The sequence below is a fragment of the Anoplopoma fimbria genome, chromosome 2, assembly GCF_027596085.1.
Source record: "Anoplopoma fimbria isolate UVic2021 breed Golden Eagle Sablefish chromosome 2, Afim_UVic_2022, whole genome shotgun sequence".
In the NCBI taxonomy this organism is placed as follows: domain Eukaryota; kingdom Metazoa; phylum Chordata; class Actinopteri; order Perciformes; family Anoplopomatidae; genus Anoplopoma; species Anoplopoma fimbria.
In genome coordinates, this window is record NC_072450.1 from 28,918,861 (window position 1) to 28,944,483 (window position 25,623).

Sequence of the window (25,623 nt, forward strand, 5' to 3'; positions counted from 1 at the left end):
AGTACAAGTCTAGACATTGAAAACATTATAAAAGACAAAAACAATTAGACAATTTAACAATCTGAGACCAATACACGCGAGGCAAAAATAACAATAGGAAATTGTAATAAAATAGATTTAAAATCTATAATAACAGTAGAAGTATTGGTACTAAAACAATTTGAAATAAAAAAAATGGATAAATAAACTAACAATAAAATCTAAAATAATTGTACAGCTCTAATACAATAAATTAAGGGAATGGGTAGGTTGTAAGTTTTAAGTTTAAGTTTCTGCTATTCAAGCAGCTCTCAGATCATCAGGCAGACAATTTACTTTTTTAATTTAATTCACTTCAATTCAAACTATTTTGTATAGCCCAAAATCACAAATTACAAATTTGCCTCAGAGGGCTTAAATGAACTACTAAGCGACTTGTGCCGCGGGGACCCGAGGGCCCGTACCTATTCATACAATGTAAGAATGTGAGACATGTTCACCGGTTTTTGACCATAAAGTGCTTTCAAAATAAGTAAAATAAAAGTTTTAAAATCCTTTACAGTAGTCCAGCCTGCTAAATGTTTGAGCGTGCATTAGTCTGCCTGTCACTCAGCAAGAGAATCAATGCTCAACTTCAGGACAATCACTAATCACAATGTGATATCTACAAAATCATAGCCATTTAATAATAAGATAATGAAAGCTTAGCAGTTGACAAAATGACACCGGTAAGCCTAGCCAACTTTGGCAAAGCATGCAGCTACTGGCATTGTGAGGTTTTCTATTACTTGCATGGCCTAGCACAGCGACACAGCAACACTGAAACAAAGCAGGTCAGAAAGCTTGCTGTACATGTGCACCGTCATAAAATCACTGTAGCAGAAGAGAACAAACATCATGGATCTTGGCACAATACAGATCAAAGGCATCGCTGATAATCTCTGATGCTTTGCAAAGAACAAAAATAAACTGCAGTTTTCGTGAAATTGAACAAAGAACTAGAAACATTGTTCCTTCCAAACCACAACTGCCATCTGCCATATTTGAGCAGAAAGAAGCACGCCAATGTACCAAATGTAATTTTTCAACGCTTTTGATTGGCACTCATGACATTCAGCTTCTTTGTTTTTGGACAGCGGCGGAAGTCTCAGTGGCACAGACCTCAGCAAATCAAATCACAACTATCTACAAGGCGAGACACTGCTGAGGGTAAATGGGCAAATGTATTGAACCGATTCAAGTCCAAGTCTCAGCTTTTAAAGGTAATGGGATTCAGGAGGGAGAAAAGATTTTACTTGGTTGGTAAAAGACTGGATCAATAGGCCAATTTGACCAGTAAACTAGATTAACTCCCACGAGGTTAGCAAACACAGGGAAAATGAAAGAGCCCCATATGTATAGTAGACTGACATTTCCACCACTCGATTCTGATGTCATCTCAAGTAAATCTCCTTCTCATGGAAGAAATATAAATATGTGTTTTCATCAACAAATCAATCTACTTATTAAGGGTTCTAGCTCCCTCAGCCAAAGTTTTATCCATAGAGCAGAGGCAACACGTTTTGCCATAATAACATCACAAAGCACTTTGGGAACAGCTAGTTGTCATTCATGCTGTAGCCATTGGCCTTAAATGAATTTTAAATGAGGCACTGCTCTGGTAAAGCTGACATTTTAACTCGCAATTTGTTGACTTGTGCAAACATGCCCTGCTGTTGGTGCACGCACGCACGCACACACACACACACACACACACACACACACACACACACACACACACACACACACACACACACACACACACACACACACACACACACACACACACACACACACACACACACACACACACACAGCCCAGTTCTGTGAGGTCATCATGTTGAGGAAAAGTGTCTTGTGAAGAATTGATGAGGGGGAAGAAAGTAAAAGAGAATTCATGAGAATGAGGGAGAAAAAAAGACATGTTTACACAACCAGCTGAACTCCGCCCTCAGAGCTTGAGATGAAAACGGTTCAGTTTTGGCCCGTTTGTAATGCTTATAATCACACGTCTATCACGGAGTAATACTCATTTAAAACCAATCCAGGAGGCTGTGTTTCTCTCTGTGTGTGTGTGTATTTGTGTGTCTGTTTTTGTGTGTGAGAGAGAATAAGTCAGTTTTAAGAGGGATAGGGTGGCTGGTGGGTCGTCCTCATTTCAATTTCAAACCGTTTCTTCCAAGTGTTCCACTGAGCATAATTTTCTTCCCTCCATCTTTCTCTGACACATAAACAGGGGACGGAGAAGGGGAGGGCAGAGAAAGAGAGCGAGAGAGAGAGATGTGAGGAGGAATGAAAAGTGGGTGGCAGCCATTAACGCTCCCGCTCCTTCTCGACATAATAAAGACAAACCAAGTTTTTTGTGGGGAGAGTCAAAAAAAAAAGACAAACCAACCATCACCTGTCAGCTCTCTATGTCTAACTCTGCCTGTGCTCCTGTCATTGTCTCTTCCATTACTCTCCTCCACCTATCTTTCCATTCATCCATCCAGGTCTCTCCATCTCCCCTTAAAGCAGCGGGGATAAAGTGCTGACGGCTCCGAGGCTGTTTAGTCGGAGCACCGTGGCTCATTTCAAGGCTCTGTGATGAAGTATTAATTATATTTAGAATCCACTGGGGCGGTGCTTTTTAACCAGACGCACTCGCAGCCACCTGATTTTTACCCCCAATTAAAGCTGAGCAGAGCGGAGCGATTTGGCTCCGGCTCTGCTCCCTGGGTGGCGTGTGAGCGAACAGGTTCAAGGGTGTGTGTCTTTGCAGGAGCCTCACACACTAGGTGTGTGTGTGTGTGTGTGTGTGTGTGTGTGTGTGTGTGTGTGTGTGTGTGTGAAGGTGTGCGACTGCATGTTTTGAGCAAACAGTCCCACTGCGGGGATGGTTCCGCTCCCCCCGGACACTTCCTGTGCCTCAGCCTCGCAGACATGTGCAGATGATGTGTTAATCTACCCCCTTCTCATGATTAAATAATGGGGTGCAGATACAGATTATGTGCATACATGACTGGCTCATGCATTTTTCCTTCACCTTAAATTATACTTGGGAAATTAAACCGATCTCTGTGCTCATTTCAAGCAACACATGGAATCACATTCATACAAGTGGTACTTTCCCCAGTGGATCTGACATTTGATCATAAAAAAATATACTATACCGTGCTGGGCAAATTACATCACTTCAAATTCTTGTCAGATGCGTTTAATTAATGTTAAAAACAGTGTTAAGCTTCAGTTTTGCTTCACCATGTGTTTGTTAAAGCAAGATTTCCCATCATTTATCAATATTGTCCAATTTTCCAGGAAATGGTGCCAAATATAGGGGTGAATTAAGACAATGTTATTTAAATAAAATAATTATAACTGCAATTACATCATTACTTGTTTCCTTTATAACAGGAATCTTTATTCTCCATATTTTGTGAATTGCATGCTTACCTGTACACAACTTCACATATTTGTGCATGTTCAGTTCACCTGCTGGGCACTATCTAGTTTCGTCCTGTATGTCATTCTTCAAAAGCATCTGTTTATCATTCCCCAGTCAAGGTAATCTGCCTTGTAAAAATAAATGAGCCAAACAGTGTGAAGCTAATGAAGCGGTAAAATAGCAAAGTGACTTCTAGCCCAGCGTGATTTTAATGACATATTTTAATCAATGCATTTCTAGTCAGCAACACTAGCTGTAGCCGTGGCTTGCTTACGTGGTTTTGCAGAAATAAAACAGTAGGATTTGTTGGTTGTTTTTGAGTTTTACTATAAAGAGATGACAGTTGATGGTTTTCCCCTTAGCTCTTTTCATTCCTTGATTTTGAATTCTAGAATGCAAAGACTGTTGGTACCAAACACAAAGGTTTCCCAAAGATATTTAGTGTGTGCTTGTGAATGACATGCATCCTTTACAATATCTTAAGGGTGGTCTTTGTCACTCCTAACCCTATGCGACCTCTGACCCCCTTTACACTTTGGTTTAAAATGGGTCTCGTAACCAGATTTAACCTGGTTACATATACAGCTGGTATTAATAAGAGCCTCCAGTGTCACATTGAGATTAGACTGAGTTTCGATTGATCTGTCTTTAAGGGCTGAGAGGGAGCCTCCAGTTGAAGCCTCAAATATTCTCTGTTGATTACTACCAAAGCACACGAATGAATGGTACTCTAGACCCCTAGCCTTACATTTCTGCCCATATAGTTGTTGTATGTGGATAGAAAATGCAATCGTATTTACAGTTGTGTTTATAGTGGTCACAATGCATCCCTGACCACCTCCGCAGATGCTTTGGACCAATCGTATCACAATCTGTCCTCAATGTGCTTTGGGTGCATCTAGACCTGTACCTTCATGTGGTCAAGCACTATCGAATTTTCCATTTGAAAAATGCTAAGGAACAAGATCAGGCCCTGAGCTGCTTTACTGTACATTCCCCACAGCTATTGTGTTCTGTCTATGTTTACTCATTTACTGTGACAGATATCCCGGGGAGTAGAAGGTTTGCACTGGGAATTTTAGAGTTTGATGCATGGATATATAAAGAGAGCTGGGCACAGTGTTCCTCAGTGGCGCAGGCAAACAAAACTTTGACTTCTGAGTAAAACCTTCTGGGGTCTTCTGCCAATCTTCCTCATCCAAGGGTGCAAACAGTGAGCGCAGGCTTTTCCTTCAGCCGCCTCCGCTCCCTCGGCCCAGCCTCGTCCATGCACATCAGTAAGGAAAAATAACTCTGGATTTGGCTATTAGTTCATTTTACAACTTTTGTGAACTCTTTCTGGAACTTCCTCAACATCGGAGCGTTCCTTCGATGGCTTCTCGCCTGTAAATAATGCCAATTACCGAAAAGTCAGTGTAATTCTCTGCATTGGTGGGAGAGAAGTTTTCCCCCTACATCAACTACCAAAACTATAATTTTCTTGATTATGACATGATTTGTTGTTACTTTGTTTTTGCAAAAGTCTTTTTAATTATTGTGTGTACTTTTCTTTTAAATTGGCTGGTTATTAATCAGTGAAAATGGCAACCAAAATATTGGTGGTGCCCAAGATACAACATGAGGTCAGACATATTCCCATGATGCTTTCTTTTCTGCATGTGCCACTGAACTTTGGCCTTTCAATTGTCGTTGTGCATATTCAGAATTCTCAAGTAAACTTCAGCAAATAAGTTAGTAAGTAAGAGTAAGATATTACATTTTTAAATTCATAAAATTAAATATCTCTATAGAGCACTGACTTCAACCATCTCCTCCAGTGGAGGCAGTAATAATTATCTAATAATCTGTTGAACCAATAATAATATTCTCTGTATAGTGTTTAATAATAACTGTCATCCTGTACTTTTAAATACTATTCTCTAATGCTTAATACAGGATTTTATAATAATGATAATTATGTAATCTATATGCATAAAAAGCTGCAAAAGCAGAGGAGAAAAGAAGCCACAGTCAGGGGGACATTTTGGTCATGTGGTTCGGATGAGATCCATGGAATAAATATAGGAGTTAATGAACAATTATTCAAATAATTAATTTGTGATGTGGTTTACAGTTTACTGGCATTCTTGGCACACATCTTTTATACCAGAGGACATTTTTAAAATATATTCTTTGTGTGTTTTAACCTCATGATCAATTCTATTACTACGGAGGCCCTGAGAGGTGAAAGAGAAAACCTCTGGTGATCCATTTTCTAAGTCTGATCGTGATTGTTTCTGTTTTCGACTTCTAAAGTGAAATAAGGTTTTGCCAGGATAATCTTTCTAAGTTCCTTCCTTTTTTTCCATGTGAGTTTGAATTTATCCATGCACTCAAGGTACATATTTTTTGTTTTGAAAAAGAAATTCACTTGCCAAAACGTTTTTTTCCCCAGATGAAAAAAAAAGATCCTGGCAACTGTTCTTAAGTCATAGACACAAACGAGAAACCAATTTAGATCAGACTTGAATGACCAGAATCTTTTTTTATCACCTTTTTACATTATCTATCAATTATGAGTCACACAATTGTATTTGTCCGCCCTAATGCCGGTGTAATGTCCTCATAATAAAGGTAGCTGGATGTTTATCAAAGCAAGACCGCCATATGCCAGCAACCCTGAGAAGATCTGTAGGAAGAACAAAAGTGAGACGAAGAAAGTAGAATGGAGGAAAGAAGCAGTGATGGGGAAAAAAACCACACAAGAAGAGGCAAACAAAACTGAAATAATGAAAAAAAAGAGTGCAGCTCTACTGAACTGAGAAGCAATAATGATATCTCAGACTTGTCAAAGCTGTTTGCCAACAACACACCATTAAACTGCACCTTACTCTACTTCACAGGACCTCCCATTGCCTTTTCTTACATTTTAATCTTAAAGAAAAGTCAGTCAGTCTGTATGTTCAGTGTTCATGTATACATTCATGAATATAAAGAGTAGTTTCATTATTTATTTTAGCTCACCTTCTTCCAACATGGTTATCCCCTTTAAATGTCAGTTAAGAGATCCATTCATTTCCTAGTACAGTCACATTTCTGCACAAAGTGAGAGTTGTACTCTGACATTAGAAAGTCATGGGCACAAATAATAGAAAAGACAACTGTAGTTTCATTATTTATATCAAGGCCAGGTATAAACCTTGGCCTGCGAGACGCTGAGAGAATACCAGGCGTGTGGTTGAATGATTTAAAAAAAAAAAAAAAACAACAACAGTGGTTCTATGTTATTCACCTCATTTTTAACAATGGTCTCAGTGACCACATCTGTCAGGGACAGAGCGCATAGTAGGAAGCTGGAATTAACATTTTTAATGGCTGGAATAGCAGCTTAAGATGGGCTCCAGATGTTTCACTTAGCATGTAACATTTCTATAAAAAAAAGCAAAATGTATGTATAAAGTATGTATGATTTTGGCTTTCAATGATGTTGTACAAACTGTGTGTTGAAAGAACACAATGTTGTAATTTCCATCGCACGAGCAAAGACAAAAATCACAAAGCCACAATCATTTCAGGCATCACAATGCACACAGCAGAATAGCTACATAGATTGACTAAGGGGCGATAGATGGCGGCGGGGGAGGGCAGTGATCTACAGTACATCACAGAGGGAAACAGCTGGAACGGGAGGTGAGCTGGATGAGCTCAAATGATTTTAAGTTCTCTTCTGACACGTTGTTTTTTTGGTACAGGGATTTTAATGCTGGAATTGGGGTGACAATGATTAGTTGACACTGAACGCTTTCTGAACTGACGAACTAAACTAATATTATAGTAGTAGAAACAATGGTGTGCATTTTAAAGTGCACTGCTTCAACACATTGTGTACAGGGGATTTATTTATTCTATCAAATGGAAAATGTTTGTGAGAGCAGCCTGGACGGACATCAGTGAAGGCTGCGACTACAGGATGCTATGTGCAACAGTAGATGTGTTAGCTTGTGCCTGTTCCCCGAAGTGAAAATTTAAAGGCTAAACCCATAACATGTGTATGAGGGCTTTGAACGAGCTCCTAGCCTCAAAGTGTTTTTGAACTCTACTGGTGGGATTAACACCATTCTTCCAAAATAAATCCCTCATTTTGGTGATGGTCTAGACCGTTTGTACAAAATCTCCAGTAGGCCATCAATTGATTTGAGTTCTGGGGACTCGTTTGTAGAACTTAAGCATACTTACAAATGAGGAAATGTGCGTAGGTAAACAAATATTCAGATTTATGAAGCTCTCAGCATAGAAATTAGCCTGCTGATCAGTGGTACTTTACGATGAATCAGGGCAAATACAGAGAGGAAGGCACAGAGATCGATGTGCGTATGGGTGAGGTGGTCCCTGAACACTTGTTCCCTTCTTCCTCCATTCATATAGTTCTCTGGCAGTGCCAGTGCATCCATCACGCAGCATTAAGCACGAGTGTCACACTAGTATAAATGTGTTTACAGCAATCAGACTGATTGCTTCACAACTTGGCAAAATGGTCGTGACAATCTTTGATATCCCCCATACTGGGATGTTGTTTGAAAATGGAAGTTCGATAGATGAATACAATTTATTTATTCATTTACATTTTGTTTGGCAAACTTGTCCTGTATTATGATTAGGATGAGGATAATTAGTGCTTGAAGTGCCAGAACCCCCCTTATTCAAATGTTCAGGATCAGCAATCTCTTGCTACTGATTCCTATTCATTCATTGATTGTTTCTTTAAGCATATTAGACTGTGTCAGTTGTGATTTTATTTTTACGTCGTTATACTTGGGCTATGCATCTTCTATAGTAGGCCGCTAATACTCCAACATATTCAAACTCAAACATTATATACTTATGGTGGTAGGTTTGTATGTTTAGAATAGTGTTCAAGACCTGAAGTGTTTTCCTGTTGTAGCCTATAATACATCATAGGATGTCTATGGCCTGGAATCAACGCCAGCCAGACAGACAGGCAGGTATTAATGCAGAGCTGAGTCTTGTGAGCTATTCATTCAGATTTTAGAAGCAGTGTCCCAGTCAAGATGCTCTTACATTATGCAGCAGGACACCCTCTGAATTTCTGCAGCGAATAAAAGCCACTAAGAGATAATGGGTTAAAGTGTCCTCCACCAAGAAACATTTATGACTTCAAACTATTCAATTTGACATCATATTGAACCATTATCATCACTAAAGATAAAGACCCATAAGCTTAATACAAAATAAGCTCTAGTTAAATAATAATTTGTTTATTTACACATATTATTTAACATTTGATTCATCTGGAATTGTTTGCCCTGTAGAAATCATATTCTGTTCATCAAAAGAGAGAAAGCTTTTACATAATGTTTCAGTGATTATGTTTGCTCACAAAAAAAGATGAACTAATTATTAGCAAAAAAAGGACGTGAACATCAATAAATTACAGCACCCTCCTTCTCACCATCATTCTTTGTTCAATAGTTCTAACTCTATTTGCAGTGATGGTAATAATTCCTCAAATCATTATTCAAATTATAATTTTGTATCAGTCTATGTATTTGCAATAGGCAAGCAACCTTCTGGGATAAGGGAATGGAGGAGACTGATTGATGGAAGACGCAAGATTACATTGTTCAGTATGTGGTGGTAATGCAACAATAAAATTGGCGAAAATGCAATTATATGGAATTAGAGAGCTAGCTAGCCAGCTGTTTATGAATATGAATTTAACTACATTACATTACATTACATTACAGTCATTTAGCAGACGCTTTTATCCAAAGCGACTTACAGTCAGTAGTATATTACATATCATTCACCCATTCACACACTGATGACAGGCTACCATGCAAGGTGCCACCATCAGACTCTAACTAACGTTCATCATCCAGTCCACACCGATGGCAAGCCTTCGGGAGCAACTTGGGGTTAAGTGTCTTGCCTAAGGACACATCGACTGCCGAAGCCGGGTATTGAACCACCGACCCTCCGATTGGAGAACTACCTTGCTCTCCACTACGCCACAGCCGCCCTACTTAATGTTTCATCCACACACTCTTATCACAGCGAAGAAAAGCACAAACCATCGCCAGATAAGTGACAACTTTGCCCGACAACTTAGCTAGCTAGCTAACTAGCCAGCTCCAGCTGCACCTTCATGTTGCGTCACCTGATTCAACCGCCTTTGCGTTATACAACAATTCCACAGACAGACCACAGTCGGCTTCAAATCACCAACCCACATGCATTGGCAATTCCCCCGTCTCCAAAAAATGCATGGGTCATAGTTTTCGTCCAGATGCGCACATTCTCCGTCAAGTCTGTTTTATAGATCCCATGTGAAAGTGAAGGACATAGCTTATGTTGATTTACATCATTTTTAATAGTCACAGTAAAGTTCAGTGCACCTTTGTCCCCTATATGGAAGCAATTGTTAGTTTTCTGCACTAGGTTTCTTCTTTTTGTGAAGATTCTATGTCATATCAAACTAGATAATCTATCCATTGGTAGAAATCATGTCATGCTCGCTCGTCTGGAATAACAATGCTCCAAAGTTAGGGAGGATATATTTTGGTGTGCAGGGTGTTCTTTAGCTCTCAATCCCTATCAGGTTCAGGTAATCCCTGCGCGTTTACATAGATTTTAAATAATGTGCACTGTCTTCTATAAATCAACAATAAATCAAAGCAAACTAAAACACCAACCAACCTTTTGTAGCATTAAAAGAGCAACAAAACGCTCCCAGAGAGTAGAATCCTTAATACATCCAATCTAGCTATAAGCTTTCATCCTCATGGGGAGGGTAACAGCAGAATGTAGGAACTCACACAAAATGCTGCAATCAGTAATCCAAAGGGAAGAAAAAAGAAAAGCAATATCTTTAACTAGCCATGTTGTTGAAATGCAAGTCACACACAAACAGCAGAAACAAAGCGCTCCTCACATTGTGAGTCTGCAGCCAGCCAAGAGTAACGCATACTAATTCCTCGCTCTGATTAAAAGCAAACAGAACTATTACAGTGAAAAAACATAATCCTAGAAGGCAATATGGTTTGATTTCTGCCAGGGAACATTGCAGGGTTCCTAATGGTTCACTGAGAAGGGGGGTGGGGGGGCTCTTTCATAAGATTACACACATTTTCATGCTGTCTGCACCCGGGGAATAAATGCACAGTTTATGGTGGATAAATGATGTCAACCCACTCCTCATGTGGCTGTGCTGAGGGAGCAGTTTGACATTTAAGACTAAATATAGGAATGGGTGGATGGGAGGAGGGACAGATGGATGACAGACAGGGATCAGAGGAGAGGTTGTACTGTAACAGCAGCTGTCGTAGGGATAATCATCATCATTTCAGACGGCGATGCTTGATCAATACGTACGTTTTGCAGCGTGACGGTGAAAGGAGTGGACTGGGAAGTTATTGCACGATGGAAGAGAGTAAGTCAGGGGTGGAAAAGATGGAGGTGGGGGGAGAAAAAAGAAACAAAGGGAGACTAGCAAATAAAACAATATGAGAGGGCATCTCAAGTGTGAGCGGAGCAACCAGAGGAAAATAACAGAGGGAGAAAATGAAGCCCTCAAGACAAATAACCAAGTAAAACCGTTATAGTCAGTATTCAGTCCAGGCAGTGTGCCTTTAACGTCAACTTAAATCATCCACTCTGCTCATACACCATAATGTATAAGAACCTTTATTTTCTTTGACTATAAATTAAGCTGACGCATTGTATTAATGCTCTTAAACTCCCCGGGGACGCATTGGCCGACAATACTGTATTTCAGAGGGGGTAGCAGGCTCAGCTTAAAAGCTAAATTGAACATTCTGGTGTCATATGAATCTATCCATTGGTACAGACAGTGTCATGTTAGCTTGTCAGGAATAACAACGGTCCAACGTTAAGGAGGCTAAATTTTGACGAGAGAGAAACGGGCAGGGCTATATTCACAGGGATAAGATAAGATAAGATAATCCTTTATTAGTCCCGCAGCGGGGATGACCTCCCATTTCAAGATGTGTGAATGAAAGTGGGTTCTATGCGCCTCTCCTTGACAGACATGCCCATTTCCTGCTAATGCCATGCAGTTTTTTTCATGTTCATTTGGATGCAGTATAAATGTGTAATTTCCGCCTGCATACATTGGATATGGTTAGAAAGCTGAGAGAAGCCATTTCATTGAAGTGAGACCACTTTTTGAAACGTTATCACTGTATAAACTGACCTGTTGTGACTTCTTGGATAATCACAGCGTCGTAAAACTTTACAACCACAGACTAGAGGCCTAGGGCACACATAAAGGGGGTATCTGAGCAGTTTCCAGAACAGAAGCGCTGACCATCCAATCACCAAAAAATGCATTCAGCAATCAACACATGTCAAAAGCTTTTCATACCAAATCATTTTTCTTTGGTGTTCCTCAAGGTCTGAATGTGTTAATCTGACATTTTGAAGGGAGTCTGGCAATTTTGGGGAAATTCTCGAGTGTTCAAATATGGTTACATTTTGCACAAAATCTGTGGAACAAATTATAGTAACCAAAGAGGATGATGTTACAGCCTGGCAGCACTTTAAGATGGGAGCATATTTATGGTACACTTTAGTAGATTAGTGAATGTAAAATGTAGGACAGCAACACACAAATCACATAATTCAAGGAATGGTTCAAGATTCTGACAAATACAATTACTGCCTTTGTTTCCATAAGTGTCATGAGAACATCAGCAAAAGAACAGCGCCGGATCAGGATGACGATCCAGCTGATTGTGCTACGACTCAGTCACCGTCACCAGTCAATAAACCGATGTGTAAGATAGGTGAGCTGGAGGACATTACTACACAGACAGACGGATCAGGTTCGACATTGGAAAATGAAAAAAAAGAAACCTACCAACTTAATTAAAGCTGACCTTTTAGCACATGTTAGTTTAACCAGTGCACAACGGAAAATCTAAAACAACAGTTTCCACAACTAGACACAGGTGGGAGACAGCTAACGCTAGCTACTAACAGTGAAACTATTACTTTACTGAAAAAGGGGGTGTCACGCCCAGACTTTCCCGGGATCATAGAAGCATTGAATGATAGTTTTTCTTTTGTCCTGTGCTTCAAATCATCTTCTCTTAAGTTCTGAAGGTGTGCATTTGACAGACTAGGATATTAAAATCCTAAATACAGATTCTCTCTGTCGTGTTTTAATTTCTTATTTTCCTCTGATGTTGTTCTACATACTGTGTTCCTGAATGAAAGGCAACATTTATACTTTGGCAAATGAATCATTGCTCTCAGCTGCAAAACTTTACGGGCATGTTTGCGCTGTAATATCATCAGTGCAATATTTTTTATGAGTCCGACCTTGAGACGGGGCAGATAGAGGTTTTAAGTGGTGCGCAATTCACGGTGCTATCAGCAGCCGAAATCCATTCTTTGTGAATACAGTGAGCGTGCAGGAGCGGAGAGTAACCTCAATGAAAAGAAGAGAAAATCAGTGCTAACCTTAGCAAGCTATGTGATTTAACTCCCACTTTCTGAGTTGAAGCCAATTAGCCTAGCTTTCTAGTTGACTGTTATAGAGGGACAGACAGTTGAAAATCCGTTGAACACAAAGAAAGTAAATGTATATATATATATAAAATACTGTCGCTGCAGTATCATTGCAATGACAGACATGACTGATCGGTAACACTCTTTTCTTTTTCGCTCTCTCAGAAATAAAGAAACGTGTATTTCAGATAACTGTTGAACTATTTCTCTAAAAAGTTATTGGGAATTGCACCCAATGCACTATAATGTGACTTTACAAAGAACGTTTGAGGGAAATATCTGCAGCTTGTTTCGATATTGTTGTGTTCAATTACTTGTTTTGCCCGTTAACAACCTGTTTACAACCCGGCTGCTCGATAGGTTACATGACAGCAATAGAAACGCTGCCTATTGTAAGCGCAGTTTATGATTCAAGAAAATGACTGCTGGTACTTTGCAGGATGGAGGGGAAAGCAGACGTAACCACTTTATTCCAAATGGTGCAAAAACAGGCTAGATGTGTTTTCGCAGTCAACTCAAAATATACCAATACCCCATTCTACACACACAAACACAGGTAGCAGCCTTACCTCTAGTCGTATGTATTCACTCTGCTCCTTGGAGATGAGATTCAGGATGGTGCTGCTGTGTTTGCGGGTTCGAACCAGGACCTGAACCCAGGTCCTCCGGGCTGGCAGCGGGGACGCCAGCTGGTAATGCACGTGACTGTGGCCATCAAAGGAATATTCTGGGGCCTCTGGTGTTAGCACGTAAACACACACACACACACACACACACACACACACACACACACACACACACACACACACACACACACACACATAAACACACACACACACACACACACACACACACACACACACACACACACACACAGAGATAAACATAAGTCAGTCAAATAGTGAAACTATTGAGAATAAACACACATTTTCATACAAACAGAAGATGTTTCAGTCCAGAGGGAAGTGACCTCACTTAACTGAATGAACTTAAACCCCCCCGCAGAGAGCTGGTGGCAGGACAGAATATGCAGAGTACTGCAAGATAGAATATGTTTATGTGGTCTAGCTTGGGTTATTCATCCTTCTTAGGCACATGTTCCCAGAAGTGGATTTTTTGCTTGCCAGGCAGGCTAAACCAAGAACTCCTACCATTTTTTTTAAAGCCCTTCTTTCATCTCATGGCATGCGCAAGACTGAGTTTCCATCTCTCACTTCCACATCCCCTCCTTCTTTGTCTCCCTTTCGTACAACTTTGACGAAGCTGAGCAGCTCGTGAGATCCCGCTTGGAGGCGTTGTCAGATCGCACATGTTCGGTCTCTCCTCGGCAAACACTATGCATCCGATCAGCCGTGTCTTCTCAGAACTCCATCATGTCTTTTACTGCTGTTTATCGAGGCCGCGGAGCTGCTTGTGTGGGATTTGGGATTTGTGTGGGATGTGGCAAATAAAATCCTATTAACACTATCAATTTTACACTAATAATCTTTCCTTTCTTAAATAGATAGGTTGTTCAGTACAGAAGAATGTGGTGAGCTAAAGCTGCAGAAATGGAGTTGTTGATTAAATCCCTGGTTGACTTGAAGCAACTGCTACATAATGAAAAAAAAACATCTGAACTGCTTCCTTACTGCTGCTTAGATTTGTTGTAGACACTCTTTCTTCCAGATGTCACCTTCTATCTTATAAATATCATGAATCCATTGAAGAGCCAGCAGTGAGCTTCAGATACTGTTAGATGGGTATGGCTGCAGTATGACTTTATGTGAAAGTATATTTCTGCTGTTTAATTTGTGATTGTTACAACAAGCAAAGACAAAATGTGATTCCTTCTCATAATATTATAAACCACTTTGCAGTCTTGTGCTGTCTGACAAACTTTCAAACTCATGAATTTGTTACTCTAACGTAGCATTTCTCAACGGGGGGCGTTCAGTGAACGTTGAGGGACGCTGGAAGCAATATTTTTGAAAGGGGGGCCTAGAGGTGCACTTGGGGGCCGTTTGTGTGTGTATGTTTGTTAATGACCCTTGAGTCATTTGAATGCACATTTTCACAATAGAATCGTTGGACTTCCTTTTACCATCATCTGAAGTTTTTTTTAAAGGTTTTATTCTCCAAATTGCTAGCGAGCAGCTTTTTTCATTGTTTTCTATTAATTGGCGCTCTCCTCTGAACTGTAGCTCTGTGACGCTGCGTGTGCTTCTGAAAAGCTTTGAGTTGCACTTTATTGTAGGTTAAGTTAACATTTGCATGTAGGAGCAACATGATGGAGAGAGGTTTGCCTGATCAGAACTGTTTTCTGTTTGTTTTCCACCTCAGATGTAGAACAGCGCAAAACCGCTCTCTAAACGTTGTCTCATCCACAAGTGGGTTATGTGTTTGTCAGACTGTGTGAGGGGAGCGCTGCCATAGCAGCAGAGTGATGACGTAATGCACATAAGACTATGGGACAGGTAGATTTTTTTTCTTTAAACATTATTGATATATTCTCATTAAATAATAGCTTTATGCTCGACTTCTCTGAGAACACAGATATGTAGGTTTTATATGTTTATAAATGAATTAAAAAGGCCTAATGTACCATTGTGATGAATAGGTTGCTTATTTAAAGAGGTTACTTGGCCAAACAAAAGACATAAAAAAGAAAAGAGTAAATCTTGCCTTCATGTGTGTTGATTCAGCAGACATAACATTAAATGAGAAAAGTTGATCTACAGGAGAATAAATATTCAAAACAGAATGCCTGAGTGTCTTGCTGCATTATATTCCATTATATTTTGGATTTGAATCGTCACCTTCATCCTGCAGTTTTTTTGTTACATAAATGAAGACGTTTGAACCATAAATTGATGCATAAAAAAATCACCAGGATGCAGGAAAGAAGTGTTTAATGCTCAACATTTCCCGGAGAGGACCCTGCTTTATATGTGTCCCTCCCAATTGTTGAAATGAAACCGCATCGTTAAATTGGCTTTCTGATTGGCTGCTGTTTGTGACCAATAACAAAACCTTATTAAAGTTCAAATTTCCAACTGTTGCATGTGTTTAACACTCATAAATATAATTGATATTCACATGGCTTCTTTGCCCCCTCGGAAACTCTTGATAATGATATTCCAACTGTCCAGTTTAATCAAATCTGATATTTGGCATTCATCAGATGCTTTTTTAGCGATGACACAGAATGATAATCATCATTTAATATTTAGCTGAGACGCTGAGCTTACATTTCAATTGATGGGCGGCAGTAATGGACCTGGATAATGGATAGGGGAGCGCTGGCCGGACAAAGATTGAGAACCACTGGACTCCCTGGATCATTTTCCACTATCTCACCGGTTCATGAAACAACACACCCACCAACAAGCAGCAGAGCCCCTTGCATGTTTTTCCTCGCAGGGGTGTTTTCTGTCTGAATGCCAACAAAGTGAGCAGGAACCTTACAGTGTATCTTTGAGGATTTAAATATTACTACAGCACAGGGCAGGTTTTTTTGTTTTGTTTTTTGTAACACATCAATATTTCATGTGAACTGCAGAAATGCAATTTCATACCAGGTGTGAATACCCCCCGCCGAAGGCATCTCCTGTCTAAATCTGGGTATGGGGTAAGTTCAAAACGGACATGAAGGGGCTCTCCCTTGAGTCATTTGAATGCACATTTTCACAATAGAATCGTTGGACTTCCTTTTACCATCATCTGAAGTTTTTTTTAAAGTTTTTTTTCTCCAAATTGCTAGCGAGCAGCTTTTTTCATTGTTTTCTATTAATTGGCGCTCTCCTCTGAACTGTAGCTCTGTGACGCTGCGTGTGCTTCTGAAAAGCTTTGAGTTGCACTTTGGGGTAAGTTCAAAACGGACATGAAGGGGCTCTCCTTTAAAGTAATGCCTTTATAAAAACAGATATGCCCCGTCACAGGCAAAAAACTGCTGGTAGGTTTCTGTAAACCACAGATACGTGGAATGTGGAAGTCTTTGCATTTGGTTAGAGCAGTAATGTATTATATCGTGCGAGTGTTATAATAAAAAGTAAACAAGTTTAACAAGCAAGAAAGTATAGTGAGGGTGGGTGGGTGTTATTGGCGGTGGGTTGGTCAAACCAACCCGGGACTTTCACCCAAGAGACAGCTGTTCATGTTTTATGTGAAACACAAGGTAAACATCGACTTTACGCTCCTTATGCTTTATACATAACCTCATTGAAAACTGTTTTTAAATGTGCCTTATAAATAAATTTTACTTACTTTTACTTACTATACATAACCTCATTAATGAACATTTTTAGTCACGGTAGTTCAGTTGTTACATTTGTTATGTTGTTAAGTTACTTTTTACGTTATCATTTTAAAGTATACCATTATTTATTTTTTTAACCTTAACCAAGGAGTTTTGTTGCCTAAATCTAACCATTCGTTTCACAACGTTAACCACATGTCAATGTGCATTTTTGCAAGCTTGATATGAGGCTGATATAAAGTGTATTCATGAAACTTTTTGGAGGGGTTAAAAACACAAAGTTTGCCATAGTAGTTAATATTTTTGTTTAATATTAATGTCACCACAGTCTGAAAGGTTAGGGTGATCCACAACAAGTTATCATTTTGGCTGCTTGGTCAGTGGCCATAAAGGTCAAACTAGGAAACTCTAGGTACCCCCTAGTTCTGGATGTGTCAGGGGCGGTTTCTACTCATTTTATGAAGGGATCTTTTAAAAAAAACCCGTCAGAAGTAGGTTTCTTTAGTTTTTAGGTTTATTTGGATAGGGTTATGGAAAGATTGTGGGTTGTGTTCAAAAGGTATGTTTGTTAGGTAACAAAACAAAGGTAAAATAAGTCAACCTTGACTTGGTTTCATACAAGTCATGAACTGCAGTCTCCTGGGTGAAAGTCATTGTTTATTTCACCCGAACAACCAGCCCAGCATCCCCACCTTCTCGCTCTCTTCTAATAATGAAGTGGATGGGTTGACATTATAGTGAGTCTGGTGCGCCAGTGCGTTGGTAAAAGACGCCGAGTGGCACTGACAAAGCATCGGTATCTGACTGGTTGGAAGTGAGAACGGGTTGAATCCAGATAAATCACAGTCCACATGTAATAAATATGTTAGAAAACACTTTCTTATTTCAAAGATTGCCTCAAAGGTTTCCAAAAGCATCCACATGACCCTCATTGGTTATCGACTCCACAGCTTGTTGCTTTTTCAAATATATGAATCCTCTCATGAATGTGGAGAAGGATTCATTCACATATTCTTTCTTCATTCATTTGAGAGTCTTGTCTCTGTGCGTAAAAACGAGAACCGAACAGGACTGTAAACCCTGCCAGAGACTGTTGCAGTCAGCAGGTTTCATTTCTGGAGTTGCGTTCCTCAATCTGGAGGTTGTGTACGAGGGGAAGTGCGGGAGGGTCATTAGAGATCCCATCTCAGTCTAACAAAAGTCTCTTCCAACTGCTGAAGTCAGGCAAACGCCCCCACAGACATGAGGCCGACAAAGAAAAGCTCAAAAGTTGCTGCTTTCTCCAGGCCATAAGTATCCTTGGTATTGAGCTACCACTGGTCTGCATGCTGCTCTGACTATGACAGGTGTGTGGACTATACATGCTTTAATTTACAAATAAAGTTGTAGACCATTCATGTAAGAAAAGGCATGAAATAGCCGTGGGTTATGTCTGAAGTCCACTCAATCCTCTTTTACTATTCTAGGTTACATGTTTACAAAACGGGGGTTCCCCACACTTTAGGTTTATGAGAACATTCGCAATAAATTCATGACAGCTAGATTTATTACAGCATTGAAGACTGACACTTTACACTACATATAAAAAGGTGGGTTTACTTGCTCCACATCCCTGAGGCTGTGAGAGAAAACTACCTGTAAACTATCTTATTTGTCCTCTTTAATCCTCACATGGAACTGACCATCTTGTTTGGCTGTGCTATGTAGGGTAGGGTAGAATATCTGACAGTGTGCTTCTTGTATGTATTATAGTTATATGGCCTCTAAATCGACATATTTGAAAATTTGCCTCAGTGCTACTACAAACTCGTTCTCATACAGCTACTAGCAATTGTGCTTTAGTTTTACATAAATCTTCTTTTCGGGACACATGGTTGATTTTATTTAGTTGTTGTTTGATGTTTTCGTTTAATGCATAAGTTCCCCAAAAAACTGTTTAGCTTACCCTCTTCACACTGGTGTCCTGCGTATCCCGGCACACACTGGCAGCTGAAGGAGCCCCACTCGCCGTGACAGCGACCCCGGTGGCCACAGGACGGATAGCCCATGTTGACACAGCTGCTGTCGGTGGTCAGGCAGCCTGGAGAGCTGGACTGCGAGTCAGCCGGGGAGCCCAAATCATACAGCTGAATGGGGGAGATAGGGGAGAGGAGACGGAGGGGTGGTGCATGGAGAGAGGATGAGAGGAGAGGAAAGGAATGACGAGATGTGAAGGAAGGAGAGATGGGGATATGGGAAGGGGCCAGAGGAAAAATGAACAAAGAGGAGAAAGAATAGGGAGAGATGTAAGAGAACAGCGTTAAAAAGGAAAGAACAGGGAAAGTTGAGACGAGAATATGGGAAGATGGGAGAGTTGCCAATAAACATTTCGTGGCAAACAAACAAGTTACAGCAGAGAAAGGGGATTGGGAAGACAGAGGACAGACAGGTAGGGGGTTAGTAGCCAGAGGGGGAGTCAGTGTTTGAAAAGAAGAAAAAAAAGTCAAAGAGAGTGAAAAAAAAAAAAAAAAAAAAAAAAATCAGAAAGGGAATTTTCAAAGGTGTTGAAGGACATGAGCTCAGGGTACACTGTGGCCTTCTTCCCACAGTGATGAAACCAAACACTGGACAAATCTTCTAACGGACAAATGGCATGGCCGGCTGCATAGCTGCACAGCTGTAAGGACGGGGGAACCTTGAACGCCTCAATTTGTGTCCCTCACAAAACCTGCGCCGTAAAAAACATTAATATGTTCAATCTCGTCTCTGCCCGACCTAACTTTATGAGTTATGTTGGTGCTGCGGGCGGAGGACGTGGGAATGCAAAGGATCATAAAAACTGACAGCGAGTCATACCGCCAGGGAGCTGCTGATTGGCTCTGACCTCCAACAAAGAGGCATCTTACTGGCTGCTGACCTTTTGAAAGCTACAGCTCGTCCTGTTTGGTTTGGACCGATCACGATGATTGCTGAGAACCCAAACCCAAACATTAAAGCAATCAATGACTCAAAGACACGTCGGTGTGTCTGCAATTGATTTGACTGTGCACCTGTGTGTCACTGTGGCGTGTGTCTGAGCAAAAAACTCAAACATACCGACATATGCCAGCTGAATGCAAAAAATACAGCAACTTCTACTTAAATTACAAATGTCTGGCTTCGGCTGAGAAGAGTGTCTTACACCCACACAGGGACACTGGAGGCTGCCCTGTTTGTATTTGCCAATAATAATTCCAGGTGTTGGGTATAAAAATGTCTCAGCCCAGAGGAAGTGAAACACAAATCCGACACCAAAATACAAAGTGTACAGCTGGGAGTGTGCTGCGCAGTGAGGGAGGCGAGGGTACCCCAATTTATCACCCCAATTTATCACCCATATGTGAATGATCAACTTTTCATTCCAAACTATAACAGCCTCCACTCTTCAAAGAAGCTTTCCATAAGATTTTGGAAGCTGTTTTAAGGGATTTGCTCCCATAAGAGCATTAGTGAGGTCAGACACTGATGCTGGCTGATAAGGCTGGTGTGTTGGAAGGGGTTAAGTCAGGGCTCTGTGAAAGTCAAGCTCTACCACATGAAACTTTTCAAATAGACCTGCCTTTGTGCACAGCGGGTGGCCGCTTTTTCTCAACAGCTGATTTCTTCTAAAGTTGGAAGAAAAATAATGTCTCAAAATACCATTGTACGCTGTAGCATTCAGATTTCCCTTAATTGGAATTAAAGCTTTGATCCTTTAGATTTCAGTATTGGTTGATTTGGTAACACCTGTGGTAACCGGTGGTTAGTGAGAGGCTAATCATTTTTCCGGCTGTTCCATGAAACTGTAGTTTTGGCCTGGCATTGGAAAGGTGTTTTTCTGAAACTGCTTCCAACGTGTGTCTGCAAATGAATGTAATGTAATGAAATGCAATGCAACACCTAGGCTGTCATTTTCCTGAAAAATACAACATATCTCCTGGTAGAATGATGACTGGCCCAGAATGTTCTACCTCTGTCAAACTTTTTGCTGAGCAATTTCAATTCAAAGCAGCTAGCATTCAAAATGCCATTAGCCCAACTCTTGCAACTGCAAAACCTCCATACTTAAAACATGGAGTGACAGTTTTGTCAAAACAACCGAAAAACTTAGAAGCAGTAATGTTAGACTGAGAGCTGAGGGGAGAAAGACGAGCCGCATAATGACAGGACGAGGATGGAGAGGGATAGAAAAGACGATGGCGATGACAGCTGGAGGGGAAAGACCCAACTCCAGAATAGAAACACAATTATAAAATCAAAAATCTCTTCCTGTCTCTTTTTCCAGGAGACAGCGCACATTCGCCCCTGCCTTTAGCTGAGACTAGTTTGCTTTTTTCTTCATCCACACATACGGCCGTCTATCACACTTCAGTAGGCGTGGTGGAGGTGACGTAGTCCTGACACGCTGTGTCTTGTCTGGCTCCAAAACAGAAACATCTTATGTCCACCTGACACCTTTTCACCTATTCCTTAAGTCCAAATAGATTCTTGCTGTTAGTGTAAGAGTTCTTAAGGGCTTGCTACAGTACCACAAGCTAAGCTAACAGTTGCGTGGGCTAACCCAAGTAGCAATCTATTGCTCAAAACAAAAAAAACGAAATGGAAATCTAAATATAGGCAAACTGGACATCATTGAAAAGGCCTAAATAAAATATAGATTTTTAACAGGTGTTTCTAGTTAGTTCGCAATTTGAACGTTATAATTTCTTCTCTCATATGCTACTGTATGAATCCCTTTACTAATCTACAACCATAACGTACAAAAGTGGCAGAGAAATGAAGATGAAATTTGGAAATCATTATTGAACCACCACAATGTCAATATCGCATTCTGGTTGTTTGCATGTTTTGGCCAAAACATATCGAATGAAAAAAATCAGAGGTTCCCCTAAACACCATTTTCTTGCCAGTACATCAGGTTGGGATGTGGAAGCATTTTCATTAGAATTTAAATATATATATATATTTTTAAAGGTACTAAAATGTTTTATTTCACCCAATAACTCTTTCTTATATTTTGATCTCACTCTTGCCTCTCAAAAAGGCAGATTTAAAGACACATTAGTAAAATCAGAGAGACATGTTCATAGAAACAGACACGCACAGAGTACGCAGTTACAGCAAGCGTGACTATCAGTGTCATCTACCTTTACCACTTCACAGGCACGCACACCTTAAAACAGATGTGACACATTAGCACTTTCTACGGCGAAAAGAGCAAAACCAAATGAGAAAAATAAGAAAGAAAAGAAAGCATACAATGTCGGGACAAGTCTATCAACATTATTTATCATCAGTATGCCTACTGTTGCTTGCTCTTTGGAGATGTATTATCCCCATGTCCGCCCACACGCGTCTTGCAGGTTTCTCTCATAAGTTTATAAGGTTTGTACAGCCTCTTGCTATGTCCTCATTGCAGCAGGAGAAACATACAGTCAGGTCCATAAATATTTGGACATTGACACAATGTTCATCATTTTGGCTCTGTACACAAACACAGTGGATTTGAAATGAAACAATCAAGATGTGCTTTGAGTGCAGACTTTCAGCTTCAATTTGAGGGTATTTACATCCAAATCAGGTAAACGGTGTAGGAATTTTTTGAAGGGACCAAAAGTAATTGGACAATTGGCTTATCAGCTGTTCCATGACCAGGTGTGTGTTATTCCCTCATTATTTCATTAACAAGGGGCAGATAAAAGGTCTAGAGATAATTTCAAGTGTGGGATTTGCATTTGGAATCTGTTGCTGTCAATTCTCAATATGAAGTCCAAAGAGCTGTCGCTATCAGTGAAGCAAGCCATCATTAGGCTGAAGAATCAAAACAAAGCCATCAGAGAGATAGCAAAAACATTAGGTGTGGCCAAATCCACTGTTTGGTACATTCTTAAAAAGAAAGAAAGCACTGGTGAGCTCAGCAACACCAAAAGACCCGGAAGACCAAGGAAAACAACTGTGGTTGATGACCGAAGAATTATTTACCAGGTGAAGAAAAACCCCTTCACAACAGTTGGCCAGATCAAGAACACTCTCCAGGAGGTAGGCGTATCTGTGTCAAAGTCAACAATCAAGTGAAGACTTCACCAGAGTAAATACAGAGGGTTCACCACAAGATGTAAACCATTGGTGAGCCTCAAAAACAGGAAGACCAGATTAGAGTTTGCCAAAAAAACATCTAAAAAAGCCTGTACAGTTCTAGAACAACATCCTATGGACAGATGAGACAAAGATCAACTTGTACCAGAATGATAGAAAGAGAAGAGTATGGAGAAGGGAAGGAACTGCTCATGATCCAAAGCATACCACCTCATCAGCGAAGCATGGTGGTGGTAGTGTTATGGCGTGGGCATGTATGGCTGCCAATGGAACTGGTTCCCTCGTATTTATTGATGATGTGACTGCTGACAAAAGCAGCAGGAAGAATTCTGAAGTGTTACAATATTATCTGCTCATATTCAGCCAAATGCTTCAAAACTCATTGGACGGCGCTTCACATTGCAGATGGACAATGACCCAAAGCATACTGCAAATGCAACCAAAGAGTTTATCAAGGCAAAGAAGTGGAATGTTCTGCAATGGCCAAGTCAATCACCTGACATAAATCCAATTGAGCATGCATTTCACTTGCTGAAGACAAAGCTGAAGGGAAACTGCCCAAGGAACAAGCAGGAACTGAGTGTCTGGTGATGTCTATGGGTTCCAGACTTCAGGTTGTCACTGACTGCAAAGGCTTTGCAACCAAATATTAAAAGTGACAATTTGATTTACGATTATGTTACTTTGTCCAATTACTTTTGGTCCCTTCAAAAGGGGGGACCATGTATATAATTTGTTGTAATTGCTATAGGGTTTACCTGATTTGGATGTAAATACCCTCAAATTAAAGCTGAAAGTCTGCACTCAAAGCACATCTTGATTGTGTCATTTCAAATCCATTGTGGTTGTGTACGGAGCCAAAATTATGAAAATTGTGTCAATGTCCAAATATTTATGGACCTGACTGTATATCCTTTCATGATTCCATTCTTGAGATTTGACATCTTAATAGAGGTTTAAATATCTACTGAATAGAAACAGTAGACAGTTCTGGGTTGGAACCTGCCGACCGATGGGGGTTCCCTCTGTGTGGAGTTTGTATGTTCTCCCTGAGTCTGCGTGGGTTTTCTGTGAGGGCTCCGGTTTCTTCCCACATTACCAGAGACATGCAGGTTAGGTTAAGTGGTGAATTAAATGAGAGGATGACATATTGTCTGTCTCTTTGTGTCAGCCCTGAGATTGATTGGCAGCCCTGCCCAGGACTTTTTATTTGAAGGTAACTGCCAGAACAACATTAGCCTATTTCCTGGGTTGTTATTAGCTCACACATACAAACTTGTTTCACTGTAGGATCAAACACGCGTCCTACAACATGAGTGGGTGACCGCAAAAGAGGGGAAAAAACAAGGCCACACAAAAACACACTCTCATATACAGTACAAAAGCAAAGCTTCAAAAATAAAAAGATATAATCTAACAGTTTACTGAATTTTTTATGGAGAATAAGTTTGAAACTCAATTGCATTATTAGTGTTAATGTAGATAAATGATATAAGTAGACAACAAGTTGCTAAGTGATTTAAGTCAGATTGAATATGTGATCAGTATTTACATAATTACAATGATGCAACAAGAGGAAGAGATACCACCTAAACCCAAAGAACATTTTTTAAACCAATAGAGATACACACATACACACATATGCTAAAAACTGGATCCTGTTTGTGCTGCTTCTGACCTCATTATATGGAATAGGTTTTGGTCAGAAGTTAGCTACAGATGCATTTATACATGGATGTTTGCATTCAATTTTATAAACATCATTTTCTACAAGGCTTGTTAGTTCACGCCAAGAAATGGCTTAGATAAAACATGTGACTCAGATTTAGATGAAGTCATGCTCAGCTGCTGTAAAAAGCACATCAAGGCTGCTGTACTTTTGACTCTCCACTTATATTTCCGTATTTCAAAATAAGAGCATGCATTTATCCAAGATCATTTGAAAAACTAGCTTCCCTGAAAGAGTCCAGCGTGAGCCACTCCTACAGTAGTAATAGCTTTACTCTTCTGTTATCGAATTCAAAGTAGTCACTGTCACAGGGCTCAAAGCAGCTGCATGCACAGCTTGCAAAAGGAACCAAAAGCAAAGCTTCTGCCTCCAATGAAAGTGCCATAAAAGATGAGAAGTCCTGCTCCCCTCCCCGCCTGCTTTGCAGAGAGAATGCAAAAGTCCTGTGATCAGATTGCAAGCATAATTGAATGCAGAGCACGTTTTATACCAGGTGTAACTTACTTCTTAATCAGGATGTAAAATACAAATGCAAGCAGAAAGAGAACAAGACATTATCTCTAGCAGCAAGTAACAGAGGCAGTTTTGCTT

General features: G+C 40.2%; 1 protein-coding gene across 1 annotated transcript in view; it reads right to left on the reverse strand.

Moving 5' to 3' along the window:
• Nucleotides 1-25,623, reverse strand: part of si:ch211-186j3.6 (neural-cadherin) — a 238,052-nt gene that overhangs the window by 39,866 nt on the left and 172,563 nt on the right. The window contains 2 exon segments of the mRNA XM_054614523.1: nt 13,543-13,709; nt 19,156-19,336. Of these exon segments, the coding sequence (XP_054470498.1) occupies nt 13,543-13,709; nt 19,156-19,336 (348 nt within the window).